This window comes from Bombina bombina, chromosome 3, assembly GCF_027579735.1.
Source record: "Bombina bombina isolate aBomBom1 chromosome 3, aBomBom1.pri, whole genome shotgun sequence".
In the NCBI taxonomy this organism is placed as follows: Eukaryota; Metazoa; Chordata; class Amphibia; order Anura; family Bombinatoridae; genus Bombina; species Bombina bombina.
The window spans coordinates 444989683-445016694 of NC_069501.1; the positions used below are offsets into that span (position 1 = coordinate 444989683).

General features: G+C 38.6%; 1 protein-coding gene across 2 annotated transcripts in view; it reads left to right on the forward strand.

Annotated features, from left to right (window-relative positions):
• Positions 1 to 27012, forward strand: part of MAGI3 (membrane associated guanylate kinase, WW and PDZ domain containing 3) — a 592065-nt gene that overhangs the window by 433343 nt on the left and 131710 nt on the right. For both annotated transcript variants that reach the window (XM_053706657.1, XM_053706658.1), the window contains exons 8-10: positions 11657 to 11763; positions 13264 to 13452; positions 24923 to 25534. In XM_053706657.1, the coding sequence (XP_053562632.1) occupies positions 11657 to 11763; positions 13264 to 13452; positions 24923 to 25534 (908 nt within the window). The remainder of the gene's footprint in view (positions 1 to 11656; positions 11764 to 13263; positions 13453 to 24922; positions 25535 to 27012) is intronic.

Here is a 27012-nt window from a genome sequence, read left to right on the forward strand (position 1 = left end):
GTAATCAGGAACAACCTAATATGGTGCCTACAGTGCTGGAGAAGAGAGAGCATCAGGCACAACCTCATATAGTGCCTACACTACTGGATAAGAGAGATCATCAGGCACAACCTCATATAGTGCCTATGGTGCTTGAGAAGAGATAATCAGGTACAAACTCAGTGCCTACAGTGCTGGATAAGAGAGATCATCAGGAACAACCTCATATGGTGCCTACAGTGCTGGAGAAGAGAGATCATCAGGCACAGCCTCATATAGTGCCTACAGTGCTGGAGAAGAGAGATCATCAGGAACAACATCATATAGTGCCTACACTGCTGGAGAAGAGATAATCCGAAACAAACTCAGTGCCTACAGTGCTGGATAAGAGAGATCATCAGGCACAATCTCATATAGTGCCTACAGTGCTAGAGAAGAGAGATCATCAGGCACAACCTCATATAGTGCCTACACTGCTGGATAAGAGAGATCATCAGGCACAACCCTTATATAGTGCCTATGGTACTGGAGAAGAGAGATCATCAGGCACAACCTCATTTAGTTCCTATGGTGCTGGGGAAGAAAGAGAGATCATCAGGCACAACCTCAAGTTACCGCGGGGGTGATATTGCTATATGGTGCACGCACGTTAACTTTAATGCGCCATTTGTAATCTAGCCCAGTATATACATGTGCATATTATACCCACAAACCACTAGCTTATATAGGTTTGTTTCATCCCTTATAGAACATTTTATCTTGCAATCTTGATCACAATGTGGATACCTTTATAACATAGCGCTATGGTGATGATGCTTTCAACATTGGGCCCAAGGAGAACAGGTACAGCCTCATCTTCCACATATGGTGCTGGGAAAAACAGAGAGATCATCAGGTGCCACCTCATCTACTACATATGGTGCTTGGGAAGAAATGGAGTGATAATTTGTCTCAAGCTTATTGGATAGATAATAGGAGTGCAGATGCACCAAATTCCTTCAGAGCTAGTGATAGGAGGAGCTGGAGCATAGCTTACAGCAGCAGCATTTGCTCGCAGTGCTGGGGGCAGAGAGCAGCAGGTATGGATGCCAGTTAGGGGAGAGAGAATGTTCTGTGTACAGAGTGTGATGCGCTATTGCTCATGCACAGTGTGTTCCTCTATTGTATATGCAATGTCTGTATGCACCTTCAAAAACAGGCCCATGATATGGCTACATAAAAGGTGGCAAATCTATTTTAATCCTGATGTTCTAGAAGTACTTTTGAAACCCTAAAACTGTTTTTTGTTTTAGGAAACTACTTTTCTGATCTAATATATGAGAAGCAGATTTGGAAATGCACTAAACATATAAACAAAAGAATGAAAAGCATCATCGATTTTAAATAATTTCTGCAATATGATGTGAAGTAGAAGTTCCTATAACAACATAGAGACCGAATCCATTATATTGATTGAACTACAAGGTTATTGCACAAAAGCACAACATGACATCTTTTTTTAGTGTTGTTATCGTACACCCGTTTTGATTAAATGGACATAAAACTCATAATTTAAAAATACAGTTCATGATTCAAACAGAGCAAACTATTTTAGAAAAAACATTCCTGTTTGCTTTTATCTTTTTGTTTCCTTTGTTGAAAAGCATACCTAGGTAACTTCAGGGACATGCTAAATGGCAGCAGTTTTGCAACAATGTTGCATTGTTTCTTGCATATAACTTGGTTTAAAGGGATGTTGAAGACTAAATTAAACTTAAATGGATTGGATACAGCAAGAAATTTTAAGCAACTGTATTATCAATTTGCTTAATTCTTTTGGTATCCTTTGCTAAAGGCTATTCCTAGGCAAACTCTGGAGTGTACATTTGTCTTTAGCCAACTGGCAGCAGTGTTTGCACAATGTTCACAGCAATGTTATACATAGTTGCAAGCGCATGCACGGTCCCGTGCACCTATACACCTACTTAGATTTAGTGTTCAACAATGAATATAAGAGAACAAAGCATATTATATTGAAGTGATGTCATACTGTATTTAAATCATGAACATTTCATTTAAACGTTAGTGTCCCTTTAACTTCTACAAAAGGGTTAAACTCATGATAAATCCTTGTAATTGTATACCCCCTATATCTGTACCCAGTGAAACAGAATATTGTGGCACTATATAAATAAATTATAATAAATAAAAGTGAGTTACAAAACAGCAACGCACCGCTCGGACCTAGCTGACCATATTTGCCAGATAGATCCCAGTAGTGCATTGCTGCTTTTTTGCCTATCTAGGTATGCTTTTCAACAAAGGATAGCAAGAGAACAAAATACATTTTATTATGTTAGCCAATTATAAAGATTGTTTTATTTTCAAATTGGTTGCTGTTTCAGAATCGTGAAAGTTGTTTCATGTCCCTTTAACTTGCTGCTATTAAAAAAAAAAAAAAAAGCTAATTTATTTTGTAGCAAGGGATAGCAAGGCTAATGACTTCTGTCATGCATTCAAGTCATTTCAGCAGGCTCTGTCCAAAAGTTTTGTCACGCTGGATTACCCAACCCTTGAAAGGAAATGGAAAGTAGGATCAGAGGCAAAATGTTTAATAATGAACTTGTAAAGTCACAGCAAATTCCCCAGTTGAGCTACACATCTTACTAATGGTATATATATATTTCCTAAATAGTGCCCATAAAGATTTTTATTGGCAAGTAAGCCCAGTGGGGAGAAAACATTGCAAATATAATGAAGGAAGTGTAGCAGAAGGGTGCTAAATTTTGATAGCAGTTGTTCTCTATAGAAATTGCTTCATTTTTTGATGTGAAAAAGGAGATAAAAACTGTAAGTATACTTTAAAATGTATGTTCATCAGATTATTGATGAGAAGGTACTTATAATACAAGTACTGTTTTTGCAGTATATGAATATAACATTTCAAATAATTTAGAATTAAAGGGATACTGAACCCAATTTTTTCTTTCTTTCATGATACAGCATACAATTTTAAGTAACTTTCTAATTTACGCCTGTTATTTTTTCTTCGTTCTCTTGTTATCTTTATTTGAAAAAGCAGGAATGTAAGCTTACGAGCCGGCCCATCTTTGGTTCAGAACCTGGCTACAGCTTGCTGATTGGTGGTTAAATGTACCCACCTATCAGCAAGCGCTATTTAGGGTAAAGATAAAGATAATAAGAGAGTGAAGAAAAATTAATAATAGGATTAAATTAGAAAGTTGATTTAATTTACATACTCTATCTGAATTGTGAAAGAAAAAATTGTGGGTTCAGTATCCCTTTAATTGGGGTCATATGGTCATATACAGCCATCAGCTGTGACTCCTTAATTTGCTGGGGTACCTACTGCCTTTTGGCTCATGTGTAGTTGAAGGAGAATGGCTGCCACAGATCCAATTCTTATTGGCTAGTTATAAACATAGGAGGCGGTTCCAAAAAAGGGGGAGGAAAATATGGGGTGATGGGAATTAAGCAAAAACACACACATAATACTGTTAAAATACACACACGAAAGATATTAATAGTCAAAAGCAAAACAAATTATTTTCTACTATTTTTACTATGGAAACTGGATGGCAAAGCCAGAGGCCTTGAAGACAGATGAGAAGGAGGACTAATTCCACACCCGAGATGAACTTAAAGGGACGCTCAATCAAAATTAAACTTTCATTATTCAGATAGAGCATGACATTTTAAACAACTTTGCAATTTACTTCCATTAACTAAATGTGCACAGTCTTTTTATGTTTAAACTTTTTGAGTCACCAGCTCCTACTGAGCATGTGCAAGAATAAGTGTGTATGCATTTGTGAATGGCTGATGGCTGTCACATGGTACATCTATACATTTGTGAATGGCTGATGGCTGTCACATGGTACATGTGTGCATTTGTGATTGGCTGATGGCTGTCACATGGTACAGGGGGAGTGGAAAAAGACATGTTTTAAAATTGTCAGAAAAAAAATCTACTACTCATTTGAAGTTCAGACTAAGTGCTATTGCATTGTCTTGTTAACTTGCATTTGTTGATTATGCAAATCTACTGTGTTGACTGGTCCTTTAAAGCCTGGTCAATAAAATGTTCATATCAATAGAGGCGCAATCAATATGTCTGCTGTGGTCTGAACCAGGTCTTTATTCCCAGATAAATGTCCTGCTATAATAAAAATCGAAATAATCTGAGATTAAATAATACTTTTCTAGAGCCAAATTATGTTGACGTATTAAGAAAATGGTGTAGTTGGTGGTATTGTAAACATTGACTTAAGATGCTCTCATTTATAGTATCCTTCTGAGATGTAGCGAGCAGTTTTTAGACACTTCTGTCAGTAAATAAATCAAGTTGTGTATATTGCTAATGGTTTTAGGTATATATGAAATTTCAGTTGGAAAATCTGAGTTCTTAAAGGGATATGAAAGCCAAAACTTTTCTTTTGTGATTAAGACAGAGCATACAATTTATCTATTATCAGATTTGCTTTGTTCCAATGTATTCTTTATTTAATATACTGTACCTTGGTTGGTGTCTGGAGTTCTACATATCAGGAAATAGTGCTGCAATCTACTGCTCTTGTAAATGTATAACATTCTTGCAAAACTGCACCAGACACATGCACATTCTTGAGCTTACATCCCTGGTTTTCAACAAAGAATAGCAAAAGAACAAAGAACATTTGATAATAGAAGTAAATTAGAAAGTTTTTTAAACTTGCGTGCTTTATCTGAATCATGAAATAAATAGTGTGGGCTTCCTGTCCCTTTAAGTGTAGGAGACTGTTTTGAAGGTATGGACGAAAGTGATGGAAATTAATACAGTACAAGATCTGGTCACGTAATCAGACCCTCCATATAAATGGTCATAAAACTGAATAGTCCAACGGTGAGAACACAGTAACACATTGTGGACTTACAACCAATGAGGAGAGGGGGAATACAACACTACACGTTAGTAGACAAGATTAATCAATCCAAGAATAATAAATCTCCGTAGTGTAATGTGACAAGTAACTAGTATTAAGGGCAAATCCGCCACCCTCTCATACAACAACTAATCCACAATTAAACCAAAATAATTGTCTTCTCAAAAATGTCAATATAAATGAAAGCACAATCCTTTATTTTCACATATTAGAAGCAGCCATGGATGGGATTGACAAAATAAGTGTAAAGTTTTAGTGTCTATAAAACAATGGGAGCTGTCATGTTGTAACTTAGGTTACCTTCTCTGCTGTGGCCAATAAGGGACAGTTATAAATAGGTCACTAGAGTGTGCAGCCAATGACTGTGTGGAATATAACAGTGTTCTATACTTCCATTTCTAACAGGAACTGAAATCCTCACAATTTCAGATGGAATTACAGGAAATGGGTACAAAATTAATAATGAAAGTATATTGCAGACATTTTTAAATATATACGATTTATAATTTTATATTACCATCTCAAAGTGTTTAATGTCCCTTTAAGATTGCCTTGTTGGTGGTAATCCTGGAGCATACAAAGCCACTGATTGGTGCATGTACTATATGCATGTGAGCACACTGAGCACATTAGCAACAAACACCACTGCTTGCTCACTGATTAGAATTAGTTGCATGCACAAGGTGTTGATCTCAGAGTCTGCACGCTGGAGATGCAGAGCCAGCATATTATTAACTTGTAATTTGTTGTCATTGCTTTAGCTGAAAGAGGGTATTTTTAAAATGACTGCAGTATTTTTGGATAGGCACAAATACTGCAATACCAGTTCTGTGTATTCTTTACTGTAATTTACTGTTTTCTATTTTTTATTTTTTTTAAATATGAAATCAATCCTCTTCCTAATTTGTAACATTGGATGCTCTGTCTGAATCACAAAAGAAAAATTGAGGGGTTCATATCCAATTAAAGGGACAGTAAACTTTCATACTTCATGCACTTTTTAAACAACTTATCAATTTACTTCTGTTATCTAATTTGCTTTGTTCTTCTTGTGCCCTTTATTGAAAGGCATACCTAGGTATGGTGAGGAGCAGTAATGCACTACTGGGAACAAGCTGCTGATTGTTGGCTGCAGATATGTGCCTGTTGCCTTTGGCTCACACGGTGTGTACAGCTAGCTCCCAGTAGTGCATTTCTGTTTCTTCAACAAAGTATACCAAGAGAATAAGGCACATTTTATAATAGACATAAATTGGAAAGTTGTTTAAAATTGTTTGCTCTCTAACTGAATTATTAAAGAAAAATGTTGGGTTTAAAGGGACATGAAACACATTTTTTTTTTCTTTCATGATTCAGATAACGAAAACATAATTTTAAAAACATTTCCAATTTACTTCTATTATCAAATTAGCTTCATTCTCATGTTGTTCTTTGTTGAATAGGTACCTACAGTGCACGTCTTGAGCACTACATAACAGGAAATAGTGCTGCCCTCTATTGCTTTTGCTATTGCATAACACTGTTGAAAAACTGCTTCTCAACCAAGGATAACAAGAAAAACAAGATTTGATAAAAGAAGTAAATTTGAATGTTTACAATTGTATGCTCCATCTGAATCGGGAAATACAAAATGTAGGTTTTGTGTCCCTTTAACTGTTAGCTCTCCACTCATAATCTGGCCCTTAGTGTATTGTAAAATGGATGTTCCTTAGCTGATGAGAAAAAAGTGCATTTTATTTCTTGGGTTTTATGCTTGAAGGTGTATTGCTGTTTACCAATAAAGTTTTGTAAGTTCAATTTATCAACTAGTGAGCAGTCAGCCCGTGAGATCCCATTGTACATATGCACTTCCTGTTTGTTTCCAAAGCTAAATAAACAACATTAACATTACCTTTTTTTCATACAAAAATAAAACATTAAGATGTGTTCTTGATCAGTTTCATGATCGATATCTTTTGTTTACAGCCCCTTTCTTTTGTTTACAGCCCCTTTAAATAAAACTGTTAGCATATATGTAAATGTTTGTTATTATACACCTGGCAAATCTGTTTAACAGTACAGGTCAAACCATGATTTTAGAATATATATACAGTATATATATATATTTTTTTTTTACAACATTGCAAAGTAAAGAAGAGAAAAAAATAGCAATTCTGTATGATAAATATGTATCCAAAGGATTGTTCTAGATAGTTATTGCTCTTGTGGAGTTAAGCTCTGTGAAAAGCTTACAATTTGGAGCTCTGCTTGATTCTTTTTGCCGGCGGCTTGGTTGTCGGACTAATACAGAATTGGCTGAGGTGTTTGATCCGGCTGCCTCTGTAGCCTGCGTATGAATATTTAACTACCTCTGAGAGTAAAATCTTGGAACAAGCTATATAGTGAGAATCTGCAACTTCCTGATGCTATCAGGGTACCTGGGACAGGAATTAAATGTGCAGAATTTATTTCGTTGCCATCAAATAATTATATCCTCTTTGAGACTGAACCAAGTGCTGTGGCAAATCCTAGAAACTTGTCCATGGTCTTCAAACATGTTCTGGCCTCTGCCTTTAACATACTCCTGTTATTTTTTATATTGATGTCTGACAAAAAAGAAAAAAAAAAGTTAAGTTCTAGTTGCAATCGAAGTTTAAAAGGTCATGAAGAAGCAATCATTAAATGTGCAACGGTATTTTACTATTGCACACCATAACTATATGTTTAACCCTCAGATAGGGACCAGTAATGTGTTGACTTTGTGTTTAACCCCCTTTGCAGATTAAATACATAGGTTAGTTCAAAAAGTGAATGCTCTTGCACATGAAAGCCTTTTCTTACTCCTTGATGTTCCCTTAAATGTGATGGAAACTGATTTTTGTCACTTCTGCTGTAGATTTATTCCTAGTTTGTAGAACTATCCAATATTCTGTAATTGTTTTTAGTTTATGGAGAGATTCACAGGTAGGATACACAAGCGCTCAGGTGTGGACATACTGGGATGCATACTAACTCAAGGGGGGCCCAGGGGTGGAGATGGAGGGTGTGCAATGTTCCCATGGGTGGAGATGGGGGCATGCACAATGCCCCCAGGATTAGCGATGGCACAATGTCCCTCAGGGTGGAGAGATGTGCAATGACCGCAGGGGTAGCGATGGCAGGATGTACGACTGCTGGGGATGGGGATGCGGAATGAGCAATGCCCTCAAGGGTGGAGATGGTGGGATGTGCAATGACTGCAGGGCTGGAGATGGCGGGGTGCACAGTGACTGTCCAACTGTAAACATACTGGGATGGACACTACCATAAGGGGGGCCCAGGGATGGAGATGGAGGGGTGCACAATGTCCCAGGGGGGAAGAATGCGGGGTGTGCAATGTCCCCAGGGGTGGAGATGGCGGGATGTGTAATGTCCCCAGGGGTGGAGATGGCGGGATGTGTAATGTCCCCAGGGGGGGTTGGGGTATGCACAATAACCACAGGGATAGAAATGGCAGGATACATAATGACCGCAGGGATAGGGATGGCGGTATGCGCAATGTCCCCAAGGTTGTAGATGACAAGCTGCACAGTGACCGCAAGGTGGAGATGGCCATGTGGTAGTGTCCCCAGGGGTGGAGATGGCGGGATGTGCAGTGGTCTTAGGGGTGAAGATTGTACGATGAACAAAGTCCCCAGTGGTTGAGGTGACAGGATGCACAATGTCCCCAGGGGTGGAGATAGCTGAATGCGCAATGTCTCTAGGGGCGTAGATGGCGGGAAGTTCAATGACTGCGGGAGGGGGGGAGATGGTGGGATGCACAATGTCCCCAGGAGTGGAGCTAGTGGGATGCACAATATCTGCTTATAGTGAAGATGGCGGGATGAGCTATGTCGCCATGGGGTTGGAGATGGCAGGATGCACAGTGACCACTGAGATGGGTGATATGCGCTATAACCTTAGAGGTGGAAATGGCGGGATGCGCAATAACCTGAGGGGCGGGAATGGCGAGATGTGCAATGTCGCCAGGGCTGGAGATGGCAGTGTACAAACAAAGCAATTCTTCTAAAAGTGCGCCTATACATCCGCATACCACTGATTCCTCTGATTTATTAATGCAAATTGCGTTAAATTTGCTATTTTTAGTCGCATTTCTTAGTCCGCCTTAGCATTACACCCAGTTACCAATTTATAAAATAAATTGTGCCTTTGGAGAATTCAAAGTTCTACAAATACGCACATTATAGTTTTCCATAGGTACTGAGGAGAACAGCATTAGAAATCATTTCTTTGAGCTTGTGTCGTGTTCACATCCATTTCTGATGTAGAACTTTCTGATTCTAGCAGGTCTATCTTTGGCTAGATACATATGCCAGATATAGAATGCAAAATTACACCACAAAGAACGAAAATTCTATAAACAATTTTGAATGTGTTATACTAATACATTTTTAATTTAAAATTTGTGTTGTAACCATAACACACAATAGTCTCGATAAAATTAATGCGCATATTTTCCCCATGTAATTAAAACCCAAATGTAAAAAATTACTTGAAAAGGGCAAAAACTACTACCTAAAAGAAACATGGGTTTGAAAAAATAAATCAGAACTTCCTTTTTTCTTGTGGAGAAATTCATCAGAATTCGCCCCAGCTCGCCTTCCAAACAGCACAAATTAATACGTGCAATTTTTTTTTTTTTTGTTTATATATTCTTTATTAAAAATTTCAATAAAACAGGTTTCAGCGCATTACTTTTACAATAAAAACAGATACTATTATATGAAGGATGGAGGACCCCAGAAACCATCAAAACCCCAATTCATACCTTGGACTGGATATATTGTTCCCAATAAAATTTAATATTGTGATAAAATGTCTAAGTTCTGATTTTTAAAATAACCATACCCCTCTAATATCAACAACTCCTCTATTCTGGCTAGTAATAGTTTTTTTGGGACGAGCATTTACTGATTTTGCCCCGTTTATGGCAATTTGAAATAGTGCCAATCTTATTTTACAAATATAAGGTGGTTTAGCGTTTAGGAATATGTGCAATTTTTTTTTTTATAAAATTCTCCTAGCCCTTGATAAATCTAGCCCATAGAATAGTATAATAAATATCGTAACAAAGGAAGCCAATGAATATATATATACACGTATTTCTTTGCAGTCTCTGCAAAGGGGTTAATTATCTTTATTCCCTTAGAATGAAGCACATTACTCATGAACTGCTAAACATGTAATTGCGTGGCAGAATGCGCTTGCAGAAATATCATGGGAGTCTGGTTAATTTGAGAGTGCGAGTTACTGTGACAGCTTTGTAAGAGGGGAGTCTATAAGATAGAAATGAGAGCACGTGTCACTCTAAAACCAAATGACTGCACATGCTGGAGTATTTTACTGTTTTTACAAAATAATGACTTTAGTAATCATAGGTACACTGGTAATCATTCGCTTTAATTATTCCTCCCACTCTTTACATATACGATACACATGCCCTCGATTAGTAAATATTTAGATGAAGAAAATATGTAATGCTATATTGTGATTGATTGATCCTGTTTGGCTAAAAACACAAGTGAAATAAAAAGGTATGAAAAGGGCACTAAAAAGCAATCTGGATAATTTCAAAAAAGTTGATTAAATAGTGTAAATTAAATGATAATATTCCTTATAAGTAACGGTGTATTACTATCTTACTAAGTGTAATATTCCTAAAACGTTTAGTCCTGCGAGTGATGGACAATTAATTGATTGAGCATAAATTATGGTGAATAAATTAGAAGATAGTTTATGAAGGATGTGAATGATAAATATAAATAAGTTGATGTGATAAAGATAGATTCCTATTACCAGTTCTAAATCGTTCAAATTCTATCTAGGTGCAAAAACATATATTAATGTCTCCTAAGTGTTTAAAAGAAAAAAATGAAAAAACGTTAAAATGTATACTATAATCTAATGATATAGTGACCAATCTAAGGAGTGATAATCTATGGTATATACTTTTAGTAAATAATGGGTCTGACGTTTAGATGAAGAAAATATGTAATGCTATATTGTGATTGATTGATTGATCCTGTTTGACTAAAAACACAAGTGAGTTTTGTTTAAGTATTTTACACTGCACATTAGACAGACGTAGTAGCATGGTAAGGCATAACTCTACTATTGTTATTGTCCCTTTAAAGGAACATTAAACACAAAATACATTTTATATACATAGTACTGAGGGTCATGGGCGCCGCCATCTTGAAATCTGTACATTCCATACTGATATGTTTGCACATGTGCAGTAACGCTCCTTCATATATCTGCAGTAAAACCTAGGTTCCATAATGGCAGCACCCATGGTTAGAGGGAGGGACATTAAATGTCTTTAGTGTCCTTTTAAACACATAACTGTAGTCGGCTCCAGAGCAGAAATTGGCTACTGGGAGCTAGCTGAACACATCTGGTGAGCCAATGATGATAAAAGGCATGTGTGTGCAGCTCTCAGCTGTGCATTGTTGCTCCTGAGCCTACCTATGAATGCTTTTCAACAAATGATACCAATAGAGTAAAGTAATTTTGATAATAGAAGCAAACTAAGTCTCTTAAAATGAAGCACTGCATCTTAACTCTGAAAGTTTCAATTTGACTTCCATGTCCTTTTACAGGGCCTTTTTTAAATCGGTTGTGAGCTGTACATTGTTTCTAAATATACTGTTAGGAAAAGAATCACATTTGTTTTGGGTTTAATCAGCTGAAATGTGTTATGTAGGAGACTATTAAGTTGCGCGTATGTTTTGCAGTCACATCAACCAAAAAACGCAGTTTGAAAACCCGGTGCTCGAAGCCAAGAGGAAAAAACAGCTCGGACAACTGAATCTGACTCCAGTTGATGGAAACCTACTTACAGGTAACCATGGGAAATTTAGCTTCTTTTCTGTGTCACTATTGTGTTCTGTGCAGTGCATATTTTATAATGTGTTAAGACAATTTTGTATTAAAGGAATATACTGAAATTAAAGTGATGGTAAAGTTGCGCAGCGGTCAAACCGGCATTTGCTAGCTTTAGGGAAAAAAATATTACTTTCATTCATCTTTTTTTTTTTTTTTATCAATTACATTAAAGTTCTTACAGTTTTAACATTTGATTCCTAGTGTCCCGTATTCCACCCGGCTCTGTGTCATAGTTTTTTCTTCTGTGACGTTTTCTTTTTCCTCTAGGTGAAATCCTGGTCGTTAGGTGACCAGGACTTTAGCTAATCCGCCCACTTTATCTGTAGCGCATACGCAAGCTATTTTTCTGCCTTGCAAAGTAAAAGCGCGCTCCCGTGTAACGCATGCACGTCGATCATACTAGGGAATCCCATCTAATACTTTATTCTGAATGCTCGTTTGGTCAAGGGGATCACAATTGCAGCGCAACAATAGCAACACAGCTCTCTAGCACAATAGTAAACAATGAATAGCATGCTTCATTGTTTACATTCTGACGGAGAGATTAGACTTGCGCATGCGCACAGCTTACTGTCTTGGGAGTGAGCCTAGATGCTGACATAGAGAGCAGGTGGGACCGGTCTCTACATTATACATATATTAGAGAAGGAAGTACAACGGGGGAGGAGCAAGGTACAGTAACACAGATTTTTTAGATTAGTCATTTATTATTTAGAAATTATACAAAAAACAAAACAAACTTAGCGACTTTGTTCATAAACATATAGGCTACCTAGATAAGCGCATAAAACGTTGCAACTTTACCATCACTTTAAAATGGGTTGCATTAAAGGGATACTATACCCAAATAATATGGTGTTCATTTCTATGTGCAAATTTGTTTGTTTGAACTCTGCACATACTTAACCTAAAGGGATACTAAACCCAGATTTCTTTAATGATTGAGATAGAGCATGCAATTTTAAGCAACTTTCTAATTTACTCCTATTATCAATTTTTCTTTGTTCTCTTGCTATCTTTATTTTAAAAGCAGGATTGTAAAGCTTAGGAGCCCGACCCATTTTAGGTTCAGCACCCCTTAATAGCACTTGCTTATTGGTGGCTACATTTAGTCAAGTTTTATGACAGACTAAATAAAGCCTTTTTGCAAAGGCCCCATCCTCCTAAGGCTGTGACAGGAAGTAGTGGACACCGCACAAATGTTTTTTTTTTTTTTTTTTTTTTTTTTTTTTTAAATACATTTATATTGATGAATAAAAGATATTGCAATGATTTCTATTAAGTATAAGCAGGTGCTTGGTGTTTTTTTACAACAATGAAACAGGCTAATATTCCTTTAAATTGTTACTTTTTTTTTTTTTAATTATGATTCTATTTAAATATTTTTTTTTTTTTTTTATTCTATTTAATCATCAATGGTGTTCTGAAATAATTTATTTATTGCTATCTTGTTTAGACCCTGAAAAGTCTCCTTTTACAAGAGATCCAGCCCAGCTTAAAGGAGCCCTACTGCGCACAGCTCTAAAGAAAAGTTCCATGGGTTTTGGGTTCACAATCATTGGAGGGGACAGACCGGATGAGTTCCTGCAGGTGAAAAATGTACTGAAAGATGGACCAGCTGCACTAGATGGGAAAATTGCACCAGGTAATGTCAATAGCCTCAAACCAATCACTGCAGTTAGAGGGACAGTCAACACCAGATTTTTTCTTGTTTAAAAAGAAAGATAATCCCTTTATTACCCATTCCCCAGTTTTGCATAACCAACACAGTTATAATTATACACATTTTACCTTTGTAATTACCTTGTATCTAAACATCTGCAGACTGCCCCCTAATTTCAGTTCTTTTGACAGACTTGCATTTTAGCCAGTCAGTGCTCACTCCTAGGTCACTTCACGTGCATGAGCTCAATGTTATCTATATGAAACACATGAACTAATGCCCTCTAGTGGTCAAAATGCATTCAGATTAGAGACGGTCTTCAAGGTCTAAGAAATTAGCATATGAACCTCCCTAGGTTTAGCTTTCAACTAAGAATACCAAGAGAACAAAGTAAAACTGGTGATTAAAGTAAATTATGAAGTTGTTTAAAATTACATGCCCTATTTAAATCATGAAAGTTTTTTTTGGACTTGACTGTCCCTTTAAATACAGAGAAACAGTATATATCAGTAGGGAGATGGGAGTATGTCTTGGGAAAAGAGGCATTAAAGGGACATAAAACAAGCAATAAAAAGGTCCTAATGCATTAGAGCATTTATGGAAAGCAGAATAGAGGGCGCCATATAGTGCAGATCAAAAACAATTAAAAACAGAACCAAGAAGAGCTGAAGAATCCTACTCACAAGATGTAAAGCACTGATGTGCAATGCCAGCAATCCGGAACCACTCGTCGTCCGGTAGACCAAATGATGGTGTCACAAAGGGGGATCCTCGTCTCACCAGGGAGAGTCCAGAGATGCCAGAGAAGGGAGTCTATACAGCAGTGGTTGGCCCAGCAGGTCCAAAGATACTCCACTTGGAAGGGTAGAGTGTCTATAACTCCAATTGATGGAAAGTTCACAGGATCAAATAATTGATGATTCGGCAGCAGATGGAGAGTTAAAAAAACTTTTTAAAAATTTATTGTAAAGATAAAAACAGCAACGCGTTTCTCAGTGTAACACACTGTTTCATCAGGCTATGTGGAGTATCTTTGGACCTGCTGGGCCGACCACTGCTGTACAGGCTCCCTTCTCTGGCATCTCTGGACTCTCCCTGGTGAGACGAGGATCCCTCTTTGTGACACCATCATTTGGTCTACCGGACGACGAGTGGTTCCGGATTGCTGGTATTGCACATCAGTGCTTTACATTTCGTGAGTAGGATTCTTCAGCTCTTCTTGGTTCTGTTTTTAATTGTTTTTGATCTGCACTCTATGGCACCCTCTATTCTGCTTTCCATAGATTCTCCTGACCTGTGTCGTGGCACGACACCCTGGAGGAGCAGCCTATTGCTTTGGATGTGCATCATTTGAAACCATCTGAAACTGCCTAAGCAGGACTGTCACATCATCCATTGGACTATTAGTCTGTATATTCCTATACCCTGGTTTATTGTTAATCTATTTAAATATTTAGATATTTTAGTTTATTGTTTTATTACTTATATTCTCCATCACTTGATTCATTTGCCCCTAGGCGCCTCATACAAGTACCCTGGTGACGCCTGTTATCACTAGTGTACTAGTTGTCATTTGCATTAGAGCATTGTATTATTGCACTATTGCTTGTTACTCCTGCAAATGGGTTAAAGGGACACGAAATCCAAATGCTTTCTTTCATAATTGAGATAGAGGATACAATTTTAAACAACTTTCCAATTTACTTCTATTATCTAATTTGCTTAGTTCGCTGAAAAGGATACCTAGGTAGGCTCAGGAGCTTGGAGCTAGCTGCTGATTGGTAGTTGCACATATGTCTTTTGTCATTGGCTTACCAATGTGTTCATGTAGTTCCCAGAAGGGCATTGCTACTCCTTTAATAAAGGATATCAAGAGAATGAAGCAAAATTGAAGCAAAATTGATCATAGAAGTAAATTGCAAAGTTGTTCAAAAAGGTAGGTTTCATGTCCCTTTAAACACATAGTTAAAGTCAGCTCCAGAGCAGCTAAATACATCTGGTGACCCAAAGGCAAGAGGCACATGCGCCACCGGTCAATAGCTAGCTCCCAGTAGTGCATTGCTACTTTAAATGTTAGCTAGGTAAGTACAATTAAATTTTTCTTTTTTAAATTGCATGCTCTAACTGAACCATGAACGTGTAATCTAAAAGTATATATTAGAAATTAAGCCCTGAATTGCCCAAAACCCCCCACTATAAAATATTTTTTTTAAAAACTTAAAAGTGTTGTTGTTTTTTTTTTTTTAACAAGATGTATATTGTTGTGCAGTCCAGAGACACAACCCTTGAAAAGTATTTTTAAGATTGTTCCCTTTGCTGTGGATTAAAGAGAAATCTAATCATGTAAAAACTTGATGTTGCTAGGTCAGGGTTCAAAATCCAGCAGGATCGAATCCAGCCTCTGTGGGGGCAATTGAAAAAAATACGATTGCCAACTGTAAATTACAAGAATTGCAGGGAAAATAACGAAAGTACAAAGCAAAGTGTCATTTTAAGCAATTAGTGTTTTCCAGTAAAGCCCTAAGTGACCTTTGTCAGGCTAGTTAATTATATCAGGGTCATTTTCTTTTTATTTCCAACAATAGCCACTTTTCTTATATGCACTCACTAATCACTGCTTGGACCAAACGTTATCTGGATGTGAAATTATCCTGGATATTAGATATCTGCATTTGGCAGTTTTGCTCACTGCTGAATGCCGAAGAAGACGGACGCTCGCTGCATTCGGCTCTTTTTGAAGCCGGATTTATTCTTGAAAAAGTGCAACACACAATATGCAATTTTAAACAACTTTCTAATTTACTTCTATTAAGATTTTTATTTGTTCTTTTGGTATCTTTTGTTGAAAAGCAGGGACATATGCTTAAAAGCCGGCCCATTTCTGGAGCACTATATGGCAGCAGCTTTGCAAGAATGTTATCCATTTGCAATAAACACTAGATGGTAGCACTATTTCCTACCTTATAGTGCTCCAGATGCCTACCTAGGTATCTCTTCAACAAAGAATTTCATGGGAACAAAGAAAAATTTATAACAGAAGCAAATTGGAAACTTTTTTTATAAAATGGTATGATCTGTCTAAATCACAAAAGAACATTTTTGGGTTTCATATCCTTTTAATAGCAGAGAGGATCTGAAACTGGAAAAACCTATATAGTGCAGTGAATAGCCTACAAATGTTCAAAATGGTTCCTATGGACTCTACTCACAAGTGAACCCTCAAACTATATGAAGTGTTTTGGCAGTGGATATGTTTTTAACAGCATTCCTCTGAAAAATATGCAACAAGTGCATAACAAAAAGACAATGCATTAAAACTTACTTTGAATTTCAACTGCTGCAGGTTTTTCTTTCCGAAGGGATTCAATGTTTCTTTTTATTTCCCTGTCCCCTGTATCACATGACAGCCATCAACCAATCACAGATTTAAATATGCATAAGAGCTGTAAACTCTTTCACATGCTAAGTAGTAGCTGGTGCCTAAGTGTGTATATAATAAAACCATGCACCCCCTCCCCAAGAATGAGCAGTTGTCCTTTTACAATTGTTTTATATATATATATATATATATATACATACACACACACACACACACACACGCTCTTTTACAGATAAAGGCTTCTATCAAACTCCAACAAAACAAACATTTCTCTAAGTCAATAAAAAAAATATTTCTTCATAAATGGAAAGAGTCCACAGCTGCATTCATTACTTTTGGGAAATAGGAACCTGGCCACTAGAATGAGGCAGACACACCCCAGCCAAAGGCTTAAATACCCCTCCCACTCCCCTCATCCCCCAGTCATTCTTTGCCTTTCGTCCCAGGAGGTTGGCAGAGAAGTGTCAGAAGTTTGTTTTGTCTTTTATGGAGGGTAGTACTCTTTGACATGGGACGGAAGTTTTAAGTAATCCTATCAGTCTCTCAGTGAGGGCCTGGATGAAAGTTAGATTCTTGAGATGCAGGGAGAAACTTTCTGCAAAACCATCCTGACTCATATTAACAGCTCCACAAGCAATCGGCGTTGTCAAACTTTGCTTCGCTGCCTGCTTTCTTCTCTCAAGTCCATGGCTGAGGCGCTGCTACTATTCGTCACACTTAAAGGGCCGTGTTCTTGTTCCACAGCGTAGATTCTTGTAAGATTGTTTCATTTTACTTCATCAGAATGTACTGTACCTTATTTAAAAAAATGTTTCCTGTAAGGTGCTATCTTGCGGGACTTATTAGGTATAAATATAGGGCCTCAGTGAGGCTCCTTTGGTATCTTGGAATCGAGGGTTAATATCTCCTGAGGGGGATTATTGTACAGGGTTTTTTTTAATAATGTTTATGTGATTCAATCTGCTTATGTGTAGTGTTATTTGGGCTCTTGGCTTAAGAACATAAAGGCCTTTGGAAGTGACGCAACCTTATGGTTGGGTGCGCTTTTTTTGGACTGTACGGTTCACCTTGTGACTGGGCGTGTTTACGATCCTGTTCTTCATTTTCGCATTCCTGACCATAGGGCGACTGAAAAATTCTGGTCTGCTAGTGTCTGGTTCTCAGGAGGTGGTGAGTGCCCCAGCCTTTGGGGTGTCACGTGCCGTTTAGATTTGTTTTTTCTTATACTCCATATTATTATCTTCTCTATTCAGTTACGGAGGATTTTGATGCTGAGACTGTTCAAATTTCAGATTCTTCTACTTGTGAAGAATGCATATTGGCCCTGTTGACACAGGTCAATCAGTTACGTTCTGTCACGGATCCCGGGCTGCAAGGGTTAAACCCCTACAACCTCACCCCAGTTGTTTCTCAGTGGTTTTGGGCTCCTCAGAGCAACCACAATCTCTGGAAGCTTTTTGTTTGCTTGTTTTAGTGTTAAGAGAAGAGCTGGCCTATGACCGGGAAATCGCTCCTAGGCTGGCCGAGCTTCTGGAACTCCTGGTCGTTCCCCTCACAACGGACACCCGCCTAACCCCTCTCTGGCTGGCCAGGCTCCTGGAACTCCCAAGTGGCCACAGGACCTCAGGACACCCGCTAACTTTACCCCTGGTCGCTCCAGCAGCCCTTTGCCCCAGAGCTCCGCTCTTTTGGGGATTGGTAGCCCCTAAGGAGGACAAGAGCTGGGGGAATTATTGGATGGGAGCTCTTTTGGGAACCGGGGTTTTTGGACACCCCTAACCCCATAACTTCAACGGACTGTAACTCCGGTCCCCAGTAACGAATCACCGAGAGCTTTAAAATGACACCTTGAAAGTGCTGCCGCTTCACCGGGATCATCCCGAAACTACCACCCCTGTGTCCTTGGACTGTGGCTGCTATGGAGGTGCCGGTCCATCTGGAGGGGTGGGAATGACGGGAAAATTGTGGGATTGTCCTTTGTCTTATCAAGATGAGATGTGTGTATAAAAGGATTGTGTGTGTTCAATAAAATCAGTTCTTGTTTCACCTGAATGCTAGTCTGTCTAGTTATTTGGGTGGGCTCCAGCTAAAATCACTTTCCTGGGCTACATAGCAGCCTGTCCCAGTCCGAGCTACCCAGTCGGGGTAGCTGGAGTCTGCCACAGGGTGGGACCCCGAATACTGGTGCTGTCGGGCATCAGGGGTGACTACAGGCCGTGGTCACTTGCCAGCTACATAGCTACAGTCGGCAGGGAGGAAGCCGGACCCGTTTGGCTGAGCTACCCAGTTGGTGTAGCCGGGGTATCCGTCACATGTTCAATATGCTGTATTAGAGCGCCTTGTTCCTTGGGCTCGGGGAATCCAAGGGTCTGCTGAGCCATCCGCCTCTGGGGGTTCTGTCTTCCAAGAGGCAAGTTTCCTACTGTCCCCTACTACTACACATGCGGGTAACCTAGATTATGTTTATCACTCCTTGCAGGGCGGCTGGTTCGCCCCAGAGGTTGCAGCACACTTTTGCTTTAATTTATTTTTGGCGATTATGCGTCTGCAAAGTCCAAATGTTTATTTGCGTTTGTGCTTGTGCCCTATTGTTCCGGGTCTCCCGACCTTGGGTGGGCCTATACAGTTCCCTGCGGGTGTAGCTGTCCCTGAGGGTTGTGCCTTTCGTTACAGAATAGCGCGCCTTCGTGTTTTACTCAGACATGTTTTTGAGTTATTAGAGGACCCTATCCTTATGGGAATCCGCAATATTCTTCTTCGAATGGCTCACCTCATTAGACATGAGGGGATGACGTAATCTCCTGATTGCTGGTTTATTGAGATCCTTCCCAGTTGGCTCCCCTTGTTTGTCAGGACCCATTTGGGTCTTTGTGAGCTGAGCTCATTTTGGGAGTTCTTCCTTTTTTGGAATTTGTGGTGACCTTTCGGTTTCCCTTTGGTTCTTCCTTACCCTATCCCTTTGGGAGTTTTTGGGCTGGTGTCCCCTTTGCTAGTGAGGGGTGTGTGTTTGGGACCGACTGCTGGGTGACGGTGTCTCCTGGAGGACTGTTGGCTCAGTTGAGTCTGATTTTGCGGTCTCTAGCTAGGCTTCCAGGCTACCTGCGGGTCAGTGTCCTTGGGGCCTTTTCTTTTCAATGTTTCTCGGCTTCGGACGTGGTTTTCATGCCTGGTGCCTTCAGAATGGGCTGCCTCGTGTACCCTCCCGCCTTGGCATTCAGTGTCCTCTATAGCTTGGATATTGTTTTCCCAAAAGTAATGAATGCAGCTGTGGACTCTTTCCATTTATGAAGAAAAACTTAAATTATGCTTACCTGATAATTTTATTTTCTTCATATGGAAAAAGTCCACAGCTCCCCACCCGTAATTTTATGTGGGGTGTCTGTATTTTTATTCTTCTGGCACCTCACCCTGATATTTCTTCTACTGTTCCGTGTTCCTCTGCAGAATGACTGGGGGATGAGGGGAGTGGGAGGAGCATTTAAGCCTTTGGCTGGGGTGTCTTTGCCTCCTCCTCGTGGCCAGGTTCTTATTTCCCAAAAGTAATGAATGCAGCTGTGAACTCTATCTGAAGAAAATAAAATTATCAGGTAAGCATAATTTAAGTTTTTGCACAACTTCTGTGCATTTTAATGTTGATTTTATACATTATGGTAATTATCCATCATACTATAAAATATGGACTCAGTATTGTAGTTTTTTCCGCTCAATTATTTTTTTATTAAAGAGTCATTTCATTAACCCCTTAACGACAGAGGACGTGCAGGGTACGTCCTCAAAAAAAAGGCAGTTAACGCCTGAGGACGTACCCTGCACGTCCTTGGTGTGGAAAGCAGCTGGAAACGATCCTGCTCGCTTCCAGCTGCTTTCCGGTTATTGCAGTGATGCCTCGATATGGAGGCATTCTGCAATAACCTTGTACGGCCATCCGATGCAGAGAGAGACACTCTGTGGCCCTCTCTGCACCGGACATCGATGGCCGGTCTCGTTGGTGGGTGGGAGGCGGGTGGCGGCCATCGATGTCCCTGGTGATGTGATGGGGGTGGGATCGTGGGCGGGGATAGCCGGGGGCGCGCACGGGGGGGGCGGGCGCGTGCACGGGAGGGCGGGGGCGGGCGCGTGCACAGGGAGGGAGCGGGTGGGAACTGCTACACTACATAAAAACTTTTAGTATAATTGTTAAAAAAAGGGGGAAAAAGTTGTAAAAAAAAAAAAAAAATCAGGCAGGTGGTGGGGGTTTGTCTGGGGGGGGGGGGGGAGCTACACTACAGAAAGCAAAAAAATTAAAAAATAAAAACTTTTTTTTGCAAAATGGGTACTGGCAGATAGCTGCCAGTACCCAAGATGGCCCCCAATAGGGCAGATGGGGAGGGTTAGAGAGCTGTTTTTGGGGGGATCAGGGAGGTTGGGGGCTAAGGGGGGATGCTACACCACAGCATATGTAAATATGCAAAAAAATATATAATAAAAAAAAACTTATTTTAGTACTGGCAGACTTTCTGCCAGTACATAAGCTGGCGGGGACAATTGTGGGGTGGGGGAGGGAAGGGAGCTGTTTGGGAGGGATCAGGGGGTTTGATGTGTCAGATGGGAGGCTGATCTCTACACTAAAGCTAAAATTAACCCTGCAAGCTCCCTACAAACTACCTAATTAACCCCTTCACTGCTAGCCATAATACACGTGTGATGCGCAGCAGCATTTAGCGGCCTTCTAATTACCAGAAAGCAACGCCAAAGTCATATATGTCTGCTATTTCTGAACAAAGGGGATCCCAGAGAAGTATTTACAACCATTTGTGCCATAATTGCACAAGCTGTTTGTAAATAATTTCATTGAGAAACCTAAAACTGAAAAATTTTACGTTTTTTTTTTTTTTTTTAATTTGATCGCATTTAGCGGTAAAATGGTGGCATGAAATATACCAAAATGGGCATAGATCAATACTTTGGGTTGTCTACTACACTACACTAAAGCTAAAATTAACCCTACAAGCTCCCTAATTAACCCCTGCACTGCTGGGCATAATACACGTGTGGTGCGCAGCGGCATTTAGCGGCCTTCTAATTACCAAAAAGCAATACCAAAGCCATATATGCCTGCTATTTCTGAACAAAGGGGATCCCAGAGAAGCATTTACAACCATTTGTGCCATAATTGCACAAGCTGTTTGTAAATAATTTCAGTGAGAAACCTAAAATTGTGAAAAATTTAACTTTTTTTTAATTTGATCGCATTTGGCGGTGAAATGGTGTCATGAAATATACCAAAATAGGCCTAGATCAATACTTGGGGTTGTCTACTACACTAAAGCTAAAATTACCCCAAAAAGCTCCCTAATTAACCCCTGCACTGCTGGGCATAATACACGTATGGTGCACAGTGGCATTTAGCGGCCTTCTAATTACCAAAAAGCAATGCTAAAGCCATACATGTCTGCTATTTCTGAACAAAGGGGATCCCATAGAAGAATTTACAACCATTTATGCCATAATTGCACAAGCTGTTTGTAAATAATTTCAGTGAAAAAGTGAACGATTTTTTGTATTTGATCGCATTTGGCGGTGAAATGGTGGCATGAAATATACCAAAATTGGCCTAGATCAATACTTTGGGATGTCTACTAAAAAAAATATATACATGTCAAGGGATATTCAGGGATTCCTGAAAGATATCAGTGTTCCAATGTAACTAGCGCTAATTTTGAAAAAAAAAATGGTTTGGAAATAGCAAAGTGCTACTTGTATTTATAGCCCTATAACTTGGAAAAAAAAGCAAATAACATGTAAACATTGGGTATTTCTAAACTCAGGACAAAATTTTGAAACTGTTTAGCATGGTTTTTTTTTGGTGGTTGTAGATGTGTAACAGATTTTGGGGGTCAAAGTTAGAAAAAGTGTGTTTTTTTTCCATTTTTTCCTCATATTTTATAATTTTTTTATAGTAAATTATAAGATATGATGAAAATAATGGTATCTTTAGAAAGTCCATTTAATGGTGAGAAAAACAATATATAATATGTGTGGGTACAGTAAATGAGTAAGAGGAAAATTACAGCTAAACACAAACACCATAAAAATAGCCTTGGTCCCAAACGGACAGAAAATGGAAAAGTGCTGTGGTTATTAAGGGGTTAATGTAATGTACTTATTTCTTTAAAAAGATCCATTTGCAAATATCACTGTTAGTGTCACATATATTTGATAGTATATAGAACCATTAATAGTAATCAGGGCATGATATTAAATAGTTTTGGAACATACTTTAGCATATTTGAAACTAATAATTAGAAAAATATACTGTATGGAAGATATTTTCCAGTGTTTGTGTATTTATATTCAAGCTTCATTAGTGAATACTTTAGTTTTGTCATAAATTGCATTATTCATTTTCTCACATGGAAGTTCACAAAATCTAAAATGTACTTTTATTATGCTTCCAGAATCATTTTTTGATATTAAAAAGGTATTGTCCAAGGTAGCAATTTTTGTTTTCTGCATTCATAAAAACTGTGAAATTTGTTCCCTCAGAAATGGTAGAAACTGGATTTGCAGTCACTAATCGTTCTTTTGCATTCAAACCCTTTCATGCGAATAAAGGATGAAGCAGACTACTTTTTATTTAACCCTTTGTCCTACTTAGGGCCATATTTAGCAGCAAAAAGGGTTAGCATAATAGCTATAGTTTGGAAAATTTGAAAGCTATTTTGCGCTGCTATTAACGTTAATGAATAAATTTCCCACTCAGCAATCATCAAAGAAATGACTGTTTCATTTTAGGAATGTTTAAATGAGACGTTTTAGAATGAGCCAGGTCTCATGGAACACAAGCAGGCTATTTTGTAAGGATATTTTGTACTTCTGCTATATTATTGCTTAAAGTATATTGTATATAGGAGGAGACAAAGATGTTTCAATGAAAAAAAATAAAATAACTGTTGAATGTTAGTTTTATACTTTTTTCCTCAGCTGACCAATTGGATTTTTAATCTGTTCCTTTGCCGTTTTTGTAAATGGTTTAATCCAGCATACTTGAATTTGATGGCTTATTTTTTAGCCTTTACATTTTAAGCAATATACCAAAATGGGCCTAGATCAATAACTTGGGTTGTCAAATTCCCCTGTATGGCCCACCCTGCCCTAACATTCAGTATGTTTTATATAAAGAACACTCTATACTACATCTCCTGATGCCATAAACATTTCTTCATAAACTAAATACAGAATGTAAATTGCACCTTCTCATACCCTCTTCTAATTACTGTGCAGAGCCCAAAAAGTGCGGTGGGCTGGTGCCCCTCGCACCCCTTTTCCAAAGGGCAATCCTGGCACAGAGCATGAACAGCATATATACGTATGCTGCTTAAAAACTGACAAATTTTACTAGAAGAATTTATGCTAATACAAATATATTGAAAAAATGTTTCTATTAAAAACAGAAATGCACTAATGTACACTCCAGTTGTTACCATTATATCCCTTAAAGTTAAAGGAATAGTCTAGTCAAATAAAACTTTCATGATTCAGATAGAGCAGGCAACTTTCCAATGTACTCCTATTATCAATCTTTCTTCGTTCTCTTGGTATCTTTATATGAAAAAACAGGAATGTAAGTTCAGAAGCTGGCCCATTTTTGGTTCAGCATCTTGGAAGTGCTTGTTGATTGGTGGCTACATTTAGACACCAATCAGAAAGTGCTACCCAGGTGCTGAACCAAAAATGGGCCGGCTCCTAAGCTTTACATTCTTGCTTTTTCAAATAAAGATACCAAGAGAACGAGATAAATAAATAATAGGAGTAAATTAGAAAGTTGCTTAAAATTGAATGCTCTATCTGAATCATGAAAGTTTAATTTTGACTAGGCTAATCCTTTAAAGAAAGCTTGATCGCGTGCGGTACTCAAAAAATTACATTATTATTTCTAGTTATTATTTAAATGTAATTACATAAAACACAAATTATATATTAAGTGCTATGGTTTTATTGTAAATAAGCAACATGATTGTGGTTTAATTGTAACATTATTATTTTGATAAATAGTGCTGTAATACTATGATAACATTATAACCTTTTTGCCAGGTGATGTAATTGTGGACATCAATGGAACTTGTGTACTTGGTCATACACATGCTGAAGTGGTACAGATGTTCCAGCTTATTCCCATCAACCAGTATGTGAATATGACTCTGTGTCGAGGCTACCCCCTTCCTGAAGACACTGATGATCCTGTTGATGATATTGTGAACACAGTTCCTCCAGTTATAAATGGACAGATGGTGAACCAAGGAGACATTAACATGGGAAGCCAGGAATTAAAATCTGGGGTAGTCATTTTGGACCAGAATGGAAAACCAGGTCATGTGTTAGTAAATGGAAGGTTAAATGGGCCTTCTTTGGAATTACAGGATCAAAGGACATCTTTAGCTTCCTCTGGGAACTCTCAGCCTGAGCTTGTGACCATTCCATTGCTAAAGGGTCCTAAGGGCTTTGGGTTTGCCATAGCGGACAGCCCTATGGGACAGAAGGTCAAAATGATCTTGGACAGCCACTGGTGTCCTGGACTACAGAAAGGAGATGTCATCAAGGAGATCTACCATCAGAATGTGCAGAACTTAACACACATTCAAGTGGTTGAAGTCCTAAAGCAGTTTCCAATGGGAGCTGAAGTGCCATTACTCATCTTAAGAGGAGGTCAGTGAGGAACCTAAATGTCTTATTTTTTTCTATCAAACACTGATCTTCAATATTTTATTCCAGTGCATACATTTTACATTACATTGCAAGTGTCTGGTTGTTTGAGAGTGTGCATGAAATAGATGTTTTACCTTAAAGGCACACTAAACCCAATTTCTCTTGTTAAGTGTATCCAGTCCACGGATCATCCATTACTTGTGGGATATTCTCCTTCCCAACAGGAAGTTGCAAGAGGATCACCCACAGCAGAGCTGCAATATAGCTCCTCCCCTAACTGTCATATCCAGTCATTCTCTTGCAAGCCTCAACCAAGATGGAGGTCGTAAGAGGAGTGTGGTGTTTTATACTTAGTTTATTCTTCAATCAAAAGTTTGTTATTGTTAGATGGTGCCGGAGTGTACTGTTTATCTCAGGCAGTATTTAGAAGAAGAATCTGTCTGCGTTTTCTATGATCTTAGCAGAAGTAACTAAGATCCATGGCTGTTCTCACATATTCTGAGGAGTGAGGTAACTTCAGAGAGGGAATGGCGTGCAGGTTTTCCTGCAATAAGGTATGTGCAGTTAATATTTTTCTAGGGATGGAATTTGCTAGAAAATGCTGCTGATACCGAACTAATGTAAGTAAAGCCTTAAATGCAGTTATAGCGACTGGTATCAGGCTTATTAATAGAGATACATACTCTTATAAAAATGTAATATAAAACGTTTGCTGGCATGTTTAATCGTTTTTATATGTATTTGTTGATAAAACTTATTGGGGCCTAGTTTTTTTCCACATGGCTGGCTTGAATTTTGCCTAGTAACAGTTTCCTTAGGCTTTCCACTGTTGTAATATGAGTGGGAGGGGCCTTTTTTTAGTGCTTTTCTGTGCATATAAAAATACTGACAGAGACATTCAGCTTCCCTCTGCATGATCCAGGACATCTCTGGAGGGCTCAAAAGGCTTCAAAGTCGTTTTTGAGGGAGGTAAAAAGCCACAGTAGAGCTGTGGCAGTTGTTGTGACTGTTTGAAAAAAAAAAAAACAAAAAAAAAAACGTTTTTGTCTTTTATTATTCAGTTTTGGGTATTAAGGGGTTAATCATCCATTTGCAAGTGGGTACAATGCTCTGCTAACTTGTTACATACACTGTAAAAAATTTGTTAGTGAACCGAACTCAACTTCACAGCTGATGCTGACTCCTGGTACAGAGAACTTAAGTCCACTAGAAGATTATTACATTGCACATCCCTATGGGAACTCCATTACAAACTCACGGTGCGTTGGCACCTAGTCCCAGTAACCCTTCATAGGATTTATAACTCTCACTCTCCTGTCTGTTGGAGAGGCTGTGGACAACTTGGAACTCAGGAACATATCTGGTGGTATTGCCCCAAAATCTCCTCTTTTTGGCTAACCTACTGCAATCCCTAGGCATAATTTTTCAACTTAGTCCCCAAATTGGCTTGCTTCACCTCAGCTTCCCAGCCCTCTCCC